Source organism: Squalius cephalus (genome assembly GCF_949319135.1).
Source record: "Squalius cephalus genome assembly, chromosome: 1".
Taxonomy (NCBI): Eukaryota; Metazoa; Chordata; class Actinopteri; order Cypriniformes; family Leuciscidae; genus Squalius; species Squalius cephalus.
Window position 1 is genome coordinate 1,577,841 of NC_137122.1, and position 10,156 is coordinate 1,587,996.

Genomic DNA, 10,156 nt, shown 5'->3' on the forward strand with positions numbered 1-10,156 from the left:
ATGACAGAAATAAAGTCAGTCTGGTCAGTAATAAGTGAAGCTGGTAATGCTGTTTGTGGAGTTGTTTAATCCTCCTCTGCTGAGATCTTCACAGATTTAATGTCTTCTTTTCTCTTCAGTTGATTTCATCTGAGGCTGTGGCTGAAGTCAATTGTAGTTCTTGTGTTTCTGCTCGTCTCTTTTTTCTGTTCCTGTTGTTTCTCTAAATGGACATTCCCAGAATTCCCTGTGTGACACTTCACATTTGATGCTATTTCATTTAAATAATTATGTTTCTTCTTGGTTTTTGTTATCAGTTTTATACATTTGGGGTTTATATTACATCATATATTGTTTAAAGAATGTTTATGCCATTATTTGGAGTCATGTGTGTGTGTCACCATGATGGTGTTTTGTGTTTGTGTGTATGACACTGTGCACCTTCTATATATTAACATGTGCCTCAGTTTGTGGAAAACTAATGGTATACTTAAATCATCGTGATTTTTCTTGTTTACCACTTGTGTTATTATGATGGTTATCAGTATGTTACAAAGATATAAAGCAGACTTCAATACTTTAGTGAAATTTAATGATAACATTTATCAGTTTATGTAATATAACGGTTGTCCCGTGAAAACTAAAAGGTTCTTACTGTATTTTTTATGGTAAAGTACTGGGAACCACAGCTGATGTTTTTTTTTTACCACACATTTAAATCCTGCTGAAGGTTTTTTTTGTTTTGTTTTTTCAAAGTAAGGTTGCTACCATATTTTTTACGGTAAAATACTGGCAACCAAGCTGACGTTTTTTACCGTAAATTTCACAGGGTTTTATTTACATTGTGTTTTTTCCCGTAAATTTAAATCCCGTAAAACATAAAAGGTTGCTACCTTATTTTTTACGGTAAATTACTGGCAACCACAGCTGCCGGTTTTTTACCATAAATTTCACGTTTTTTTTTTAACAGTGTATTTGCTTCCCGGGACTTGAAAAACTCATGGTGAATACTGTCCGGTATTAAGCTAAGAAAGCAACAGTCTCTTGCAGACACAGGCTTGCGGCGTAGGCTTCGTTTTCTCTGAGTGCTGAGGGAAATACTGTGTATTAAAGTATGAATGAATTCTATGAATGTGTCTCTGGAGGAAACTGACTGCCTTGAGAGAAGTTTTGAGGGCGTTTTCTTCTTATCGTCCCAACCAAAATGTTTATAAGCTCAGAGAGTGGGTTTACATTTTCATTCAGTCCGTCTTATTGTTTGTGAAACTCAGGCCTAATTTTTATGCGCTGTTGTAATTTTAACCAGTTAATGAAAAATAAGCATTCTAAAAATCAAAACAACTCGGATAAAAAGGTATCTAGAATTATTCATTGATCTGATAAAATACTTAATCATTTTGACTCGTCCCGTTTCTTAAAAAATGATTTAAAGGCTGGAATATTAGGTTTATCATTTTATAAAACATTTTGGTCAATACCAAATAGTATATGTTAGTAGATAACATTATAATGTAAGTCAAATTCGGCCGTAGTTGTTAGTTATATTATTTTAATGTTTCTGCTGTTGTTGCATTTATTAAAAATTAACAACTGATTTTGTAAGTAAATAAGATTTGTCTGCAAGTGTTGCAAGGGTCTTTATGGATTTTGAATGTTAAAATGGGGGTCTCCTGGAAAGAAGGTTGGGAACCACTCCCTCAGGGATTACCCCCATCAGGCAGAGAACGCACTGCTCGTCCAGTCCAGCCCGCTGTGTTTTTCCTCTCTTCTAAAGATCTCCTCACACCTACCACTTCCCCATCAGGCAGAGAACACACTGCTCGTCCAGTCCAGCCCGCTGTGTTTTTCCTCTCTTCTAAAGATCTCCTCACACCTACCACTTCCCCATCAGGCAGAGAACGCACTGCTCGTCCAGTCCAGCCCGCTGTGTTTTTCCTCTCTTCTAAAGATCTCCTCGAACCTACCACTTCCCCATCAGGCAGAGAACACACTGCTCGTCCAGTCCAGCCCGCTGTGTTTTTCCTCTCTTCTAAAGATCTCCTCACACCTACCACTTCCCCATCAGGCAGAGAACACACTGCTCGTCCAGTCCAGCCCGCTGTGTTTTTCCTCTCTTCTAAAGATCTCCTCGAACCTACCACTTCCCCATCAGGCAGAGAACACACTGCTCGTCCAGTCCAGCCCGCTGTGTTTTTCCTCTCTTCTAAAGATCTCCTCACACCTACCACTTCCCCATCAGGCAGAGAACACACTGCTCGTCCAGTCCGGTCCGCTGTGTTTTTCCTCTCTTCTAAAGATCTCCTCACACCTACCACTTCCCCATCAGGCAGAGAACGCACTGCTCGTCTAGTCCGGTCCGCTGTGTTTTTCCTCTCTTCTAAAGATCTCCTCGAACCTACCACTTCCCCATCAGGCAGAGAACGCACTGCCCGTCCAGTCCGGTCCGCTGTGTTTTTCCTCTCTTCTAAAGATCTCCTCGAACCTACCACTTCCCCATCAGGCAGAGAACGCACTGCCCGTCCAGTCCGGTCCGCTGTGTTTATCCTCTCTTCTAAAGATCTCCTCGAACCTACCACTTCCCCATCAGGCAGAGAACGCACTGCCCGTCCAGTCCGGTCCGCTGTGTTTTTCCTCTCTTCTAAAGATCTCCTCGAACCTACCACTTCCCCATCAGGCAGAGAACGCACTGCTCGTCTAGTCCGGTCCGCTGTGTTTTTCCTCTCTTCTAAAGATCTCCTCGAACCTACCACTTCCCCATCAGGCAGAGAACGCACTGCCCGTCCAGTCCGGTCCGCTGTGTTTTTCCTCTCTTCTAAAGATCTCCTCGAACCTACCACTTCCCCATCAGGCAGAGAACGCACTGCCCGTCCAGTCCGGTCCGCTGTGTTTATCCTCTCTTCTAAAGATCTCCTCGAACCTACCACTTCCCCATCAGGCAGAGAACGCACTGCCCGTCCAGTCCGGTCCGCTGTGTTTTTCCTCTCTTCTAAAGATCTCCTCGAACCTACCACTTCCCCATCAGGCAGAGAACGCACTGCTCGTCTAGTCCGGTCCGCTGTGTTTTTCCTCTCTTCTAAAGATCTCCTCGAACCTACCACTTCCCCATCAGGCAGAGAACGCACTGCTCGTCTAGTCCGGTCCGCTGTGTTTTTCCTCTCTTCTAAAGATCTCCTCGAACCTACCACTTCCCCATCAGGCAGAGAACGCACTGCCCGTCCAGTCCGGTCCGCTGTGTTTATCCTCTCTTCTAAAGATCTCCTCGAACCTACCACTTCCCCATCAGGCAGAGAACGCACTGCTCGTCTAGTCCGGTCCGCTGTGTTTTTCCTCTCTTCTAAAGATCTCCTCGAACCTACCACTTCCCCATCAGGCAGAGAACGCACTGCCCGTCCAGTCCGGTCCGCTGTGTTTTTCCTCTCTTCTAAAGATCTCCTCGAACCTACCACTTCCCCATCAGGCAGAGAACGCACTGCCCGTCCAGTCCGGTCCGCTGTGTTTTTCCTCTCTTCTAAAGATCTCCTCGAACCTACCACTTCCCCATCAGGCAGAGAACGCACTGCTCGTCTAGTCCGGTCCGCTGTGTTTTTCCTCTCTTCTAAAGATCTCCTCGAACCTACCACTTCCCCATCAGGCAGAGAACGCACTGCCCGTCCAGTCCGGTCCGCTGTGTTTTTCCTCTCTTCTAAAGATCTCCTCACGTCCTCCAGGTCCCGCACCTCTTTATCTTTTCCCTCCTCCTCCAGTTTGGGAATGAAACAATCTTTCTCAGTGATACGGTCCATTAGATTAAAGACACGGGCTTCAAGTTGTTTTTTATCTTTCAGAGCATCTACTGCCATCAGAGTTTGTTTTCTGTTGTTTTCTAGCAGGAGTTTCACAAACTTTTCCATGCTTTTCTCTCCCATTCCCCATGATGATTTGTGAGCATGTGCTCTTTGTTCTCCCTGCTGGTTGTTGAATAAGTAGCGAAGAGGATTGTACCATGATGATTTGTGAGCATGTGCTCTTTGTTCTCCCTGCTGGTTGTTGAATAGGAAGTGAACAGGTTTGTTCCTCTCATCTCTTCTGCAGGGGATCTGCGCTGTGTTAATGGCATTAAGAGCATCCTCTGGAGGTCCTCCATCCGAGTGTGTGATGATGAACACTATGTTGTCCTCTATATCTTTGCCAAACAGAGACAGAACTGACTGGAATATGTAATGCTCTTTTCCAGAGAGTTGATTCTGAGACGCCTTCATCACGAAACACACGGCATCGATATAGTGAAAATCCTCATCTGAGAATAACCTGCCCAGATCATCAGTAATCTCTCTTTCTCTATCGAATCCTTCAGAGTCTCCGTATCCTGGAGTGTCAATGATGGTCAGAGATGTTGGGTTTTCTTCAACAAACACCTCATAAACTGTGATCTCAGATGTCAGGGATTGGGACTGAGCTTCTGGTTTTTCTTCTTCTGTGATTTGATAAAACTCTTTATCCTCAAACTTCACTCCCAGTAAGTATTTCACCATGGTGTTGATCATGGTGGTTTTCCCAGCGCCGGTTTCTCCCACCAACAGTATGACTTTGTTCTGCTTGTTTCTGTCTCTTCGTCCATATGTCCATCGTCTGACCTTTTTATCAGTCCCATCAATATGTGTTCTGTCCGTGTTCAGCTGGTAAAGTCTTGGGGGACCTGGATTAATGAGGGTGGCATCATGATGTGACCTACAGAGATAGAGATGAGATAGGGCCGTTTGCAGGGGTGAGAGCTGAAGAACAGTGTCAGTTTTGTGCTGAACATTTCACATTCATTTATCTTGTCCTGTTGTTGCAAGCTGACATTAAGGTTGACAACAAGATGATGTTATTTAGCTGGCTAACAGAGATTAATAAAGAAAAGCTTACCGTTTCCCCACCGGTTTATTTCCATCACCTGTATTTGATAAAGAACAACATAAATAACTTTTGAATAACTTTTATATTATTTGTGACATTAGATGTTGCTGAACAAAAATAATGTGGCTAGAAAACTTCATAATGTAGTTCAAACTCACGTTTGAAAGAAGGAGGGGGTTCAAGACTTTGATCTGAAGCACAGCTGACTTCACTGCAGCCAGAGTTTCTGCGACGGCGTGTCTTTAGAAAGTCTTCAATCTTTAGAAATAAGTTTACTGCCCTTAATAACTTATCTATCACATCTGTGTATCGGTAAATATTGTTGATTGTGCCCACAATGTTCAACATATCATTAACTATATCACACATTTAACCCTCTGGCCTCTGGGGTCGGCAAACACCCCCATTCGGCTGATATTTCTAAATAAGCTCTAACTTTAATAATGTTCAACCAAGGAAAAAAGGCTTCTGGGGGGTGTTTGGCTCGAGGTCATGGTGCAAAGGACCCTAGGTGGATTTTACTCCGAACCATCCATTTAAAATACTCAGTTATGGTCATACAGACTTAACAAATATGAAAAAAATAAACTGTTAAATGTGTACTTTGTGTCCACTTACAAGCGAAAAAATGCATGAGCTGTATATCTTTATAGTAATTTAATTGTCTGCTTTTAAAAGCTAATAAACAAAGATTGTAACTCACCTTGAATTCATCCATATCTCCACCCTCACAGTTTAAACTGCTGAACACAACATAATTAATTTATTCAGAATACATGTTTTTATTTCTTCTAATATTTGCATATTAACAACTGGATATTTAATTATCTGTGTGTGAAAAGAGTATTATGCACACTGTGAAACCTTGCTGTAAAAAAAAGCCAAATTCTGACAGTGATACCTTTTTTCTTTTCTTTTTTAAACAGCAATATACCATAAAAACAATGAATTCTGAGTAATATTTGTCGTATTTGAGACAGTAGCCTACAGGAATATATTGTGAATTAAACAGGTGTTTTTGGCTGTTGTGATGTTGCCATAATCATCATAGACACTGATTCACCGATCTCATCCTTTGTCTTTTAATTTTATATTTATATTTTAATGTATTTCATGTATTTTTGGAGGATCAACGGTTGTGACAATCAAAAGTTTTATGTCGCAATGCTGGGTACCACCATGGTACCCGTTGTGTGTTTAGTTTCGGTTTCGTTTCTAAGCATTTTTATTTCGATGCGTCACTACAATATTATACCCACAACTCCAATTACTATGCAGCTGAATGGTCTTTTTTATTGTCACCTTTGTTGAGATTCATGAGCTGTTTTGATGTCTTTGTGTGTCTAAATGATGCTGTAACTTTGTTTTATTGTGTTTAAAAAGAGTCCTTTATTCTAACTGATTGCTGTTCGAACTCTTGCTGTTGTAAATGTTCAAGTCTGTTAATTAGGAATGAAGAAGTGAAGCCTCTTAATCTTTGAAGCTTTTCTCTGGTTGTTTCGGGTAAAGAAGCATCAAGAGTGTAAAAGACAGCGCCATCTTGTGGCAGGTCCAATACAGCAGCCAGGAGCGCAGATCCGAGTGCAGTGAGGCGTCGTTTATCGTTGATCACGTGTTTCTCTGAAAACAATAGACCAATTTCGAGCCGACGTCACAGTTACGTCACTGCGTCAGCTGGAGTCAAGTCAAGTCAAGTCAAGTTTATTTATATAGCGCTTTTCACAATACAGATTGTATCAAAGCAGCTTCACAGTATTAGATTAAAATAATACATCAATGTTTGTTTCTAGTGGAAAACGTCCACGTTTGGTAATGCTGATCAATAGTATTGTTGATTGATTAATTAAATTAAATATCCCCAAATATCCCCAACTGAGCAAGCCAAAGGCAACAGTGACAAGGAACCGAAAAACTCCATCAGGTGACCTAATGGAGAAAAAAAAACCTTGGGAGAACCCGGGCTCAGTCGGGGGCCAGTTCTCCTCTGGCGTTTATGAACTAGAGGTCGGATTTAACTGTAAGATTAAAAGTATTATATGAATGCCTGGCTGAAGAGATGCGTCTTTAATCTAGTTTTAAACTGGGAGAGCGAGTCTGAGCAACGAACAGTATCAGGAAGGCTATTCCAGAGTTTTGGAGCTAAATGTGAAAATGCTCTCCCTCCTTTGGTGGATCTGGATATCCTAGGTATGACCAAAAGCCTCGAATTTAGTGTAATTAATACGGAACTTTATAGGTAACCAATGTAGGGATGATAAAATTGGTGTTATATGATCATATTTTCTTGATCTAGTAAGAACTCTAGCGGCGGCATTTTGGACTAACTGTGTGGAGGCAAAACAAAGGGAAAACTGAAGCGGCCAATACAAACCAGCACAGATTCGGCTACATAATAAGGAGCTTAAATTATTATTGTTGTTATTAAATGTCATCTTGTGATGTTGGGTGCAAGAATCGACGGAGTACAGGCTCCAATTTGAAATTTTATCGCATAATGTTTTCTAAATGATTGTGATTATTTGTGAATCATCTATGATTTTATACATAGTTTTGATTGATTGTGACTACCCTTTTTGAAGAACCTGGTAAAAAAGGGTAATCAAATTCACAGTTAAAAAATGAATATGCTGTATCTGGAATTTTTATTTAATCACATCGTTTAAACTGCACCGTAATGTCACTCTTTACATTGTCGTCTTCTGTCTGGCCGTGGCACTGGCTAGGCAGAACTGCGGATCATAGGCTACCACACAAGTCTTGTACATTATAGGCATCGAAAGATGTATATGCCCTCAGTTTCTCTTTACGCTCAGTTTCTCTATCAGGTCGGTGTAGAAGTCAGGCCACTCAACCGGAGGTAGCGTTAACGTTAATCCTGTCAGATCGTCCATCCATTGACTGAGCGTGTACAGGTCAGCCAATCTGGGATGTCCGTTAAAATGAACTTTTGCAAATAACACTCGCGGTCCTGGACAGTGAGTGACCTTGCACATTAAGATAAAATCGGATTTTCTCCAGTCATTGTTAAAAAACAAGCTAACAAAACTTGCAAACCAACGTTAGTAAAGCGGCCAGAGGGATCGTTCTGCTCCGCCCACACAAAAACGTCACCATGTTTACCAACTGAAAATTGGTCTATATGCGCTCCAGCACGAGCTTCGTGAGAAACTGCTCCGCGCTGATACGTGATTTGAAGCTTTAGTGCCGTAAACTTTTCTTGTTATTAATGTGCACATGTTTTCTTTACTCAACTACTGATCAAATGGTTAATATTTTTGCATCTGCCTGTTTCACTTTATTTTTTTAAAAGTCTGAGAATGTTATTACCAGACAGAATCTATGTGTTAAAATTACACATCTTTATTGCAAGCACTTGACAAACGTGTTCAGGCTGTCTGTAATGTGAGTTGGGTTCATTTCTAGGCGTTCACTGATGCGGTTTGATGTCTGAATGCGGGTAATCTGCCATTTTAAGAGCCAGATATTACGGTTACAGGCAGATATTAAGATGTTAATAGGCTACAATCTTTAGTTAAACAACAAATAAGACATTTTGGACAAGTATTACAGTGTTTTATTTCAAACAAAGTCTAATAAAAAAAAAAAAAGTTTCCATTTTCTACCCGTTGTGTGTTTAGTTTCGGTTTCGTTTCTAAGCATTTTTATTTCGATGCGTCACTACAATATTATACCCACAACTCCAATTTACTACTTAATGCAAAACTGTACATTAATAGAGTCCCTCAAACTGACCTCAGTCTTGATGATCTTGAACAGTCTTGATCGAAGTTCTTGTGTGTTTTTGCATCCTCGTGATGAACAATGCGATGAGCTCGACCTTCACGTGTTGAAACGGTGAAATGCTACACTTAACAAGCACAACACAAAACTAATCTATACAATTTAATTTTAAAACATTTTTGTAAAACGAGATAAGGTGCAAATCAAGCCGAAAAGAAATTAAAGCAACAGAATCTTTCAGCGTGTTATTTGCTCCCTCCTTATTTCCTGCTATTGTCTGTCTGAAACCACCACTAGTCTGTCTGCAGCCTGCGAGACTTCAGGTTACGCCCCTTCAAGTGGCTCAGTTATTTTCCACTTGAAGCCCACTGTACAAAGGTACATCAAAAGAGCATTGGTGTATGACATCGAAGAACCGCGAGAGCGATTAGATAACAGTTCAGTGTGTGTTTGAATCGCTCTCGCACAAAACTTAAACTGAACATACTCGAGTTAAACTGACTCTCAGCTGTTCAAGAACAGAAACCTCTGAGATGACTTCTTCAAAATGTTTAAACATCTTCTCATGTCGTACTGTATGCCTGATTTGCTGATGATTAATTTTTGACATAACACTAATGAACAGCTAAATGCACCTCTGTCAAACACCTTATGATCCTTGTGAGACAAACTAACTACAAGCACACTCATCACCAAATCTTTTAACTGAAGGGCAACACAATGAGTGTTTATGCAAACCCGATCTATATGTTCTGGCACTAATATTGTCTACAGAAGATCAGATCATGCCTCCAGCCGCATAAACCAGTCCATGGTCTCCTGCAAACTCATTTTCAGAGTAGAACGCTTGTAGTTTTCCTCTTTGTCCACATCCCCAGTATCCTTCAGTCTTGTACATATCATCACAGTGAAGGCAACGGGAGTTCTGTATGTCCTTCTATGCTCCTCTGTTTACCACACCTGATGACAAAGAAGAGAAAAGTTCATGTGTAAAACATGTTCAGATTTTACTTTTTTTAATATGAAATGTTTCCTCAGCATTCATTTCAGTAGTGGTGTGCCACATCAACAAGTACATTCAGAAATGAAAAGAAACACTTATTGCCTAAAACAAAAAGCATTAGTCTAGTGTAGAAGTGAATGTTATATTATGATGATTAAAATGATTTTAGCGCTAGAACCTTGACCTGAATCATAACTTAGGCCCACACAAAAGACAAATGTAGAAGCGTCACTCAAAACCCCCACAGCTGCACATAAACCACAGAGGAAACAGTCATGGACTGGTATAGAAAACAACACATTAGGCAACACATGTACAACATGCATTTAGATTCTGCACATATATTTTCACCTACATAAATTGATCGATCAATATTATCATCACATATTTGACATTTTTAACTGTAGGTACCACAAACAATTTAATATAGCTAGGTTTGTGTATATTTTACACGTAGTACAATACTGTATGTGCTGCTTATAAACACCAGACTGTTAATGATTCATGAAACAGATCTATACTCATCTCACTTGCACAAAATAAATGCAACCACCA

The 10,156-nt window shown here is 40.6% G+C and overlaps 1 protein-coding gene across 2 annotated transcripts; it reads right to left on the bottom strand.

Moving 5' to 3' along the window:
- Nucleotides 1-252: 252 nt before the first annotated feature.
- On the bottom strand, nt 253-8,898 carry LOC307167306 (uncharacterized protein). 2 transcript variants are annotated; one of them, XM_079886294.1, is made up of 5 exons: nt 8,611-8,898; nt 5,561-5,600; nt 5,016-5,115; nt 4,867-4,894; nt 253-4,686 (listed from the first exon to the last, which is right to left on the bottom strand). In XM_079886294.1, exons 2-5 carry the CDS (start codon nt 5,573-5,575, stop codon nt 1,677-1,679), a joined length of 3,153 nt encoding a protein of 1,050 aa, XP_079742420.1. In that variant the 5' UTR covers nt 5,576-5,600; nt 8,611-8,898; the 3' UTR covers nt 253-1,676. The 2 variants fall into 2 exon arrangements, with proteins under 2 accessions (XP_079742420.1, XP_079742421.1); XM_079886295.1 differs by having other exon boundaries at nt 5,561-5,597; nt 8,611-8,881.
- Nucleotides 8,899-10,156: the final 1,258 nt, after the last annotated feature.

Excerpts from the sequence above, each read along its gene's own strand:
- LOC307167306 (XM_079886294.1), bottom strand. Across the intron at positions 4,895-5,015 it reads ACCCCCTCCTTCTTTCAAAC|GTGATGGAAATAAACCGGTG; the intron begins GTGAGTTTGAAC and ends TATCAAATACAG. Across the intron at positions 4,687-4,866 it reads AATAAACCGGTGGGGAAACG|GTCACATCATGATGCCACCC; the intron begins GTAAGCTTTTCT and ends CTATCTCTGTAG.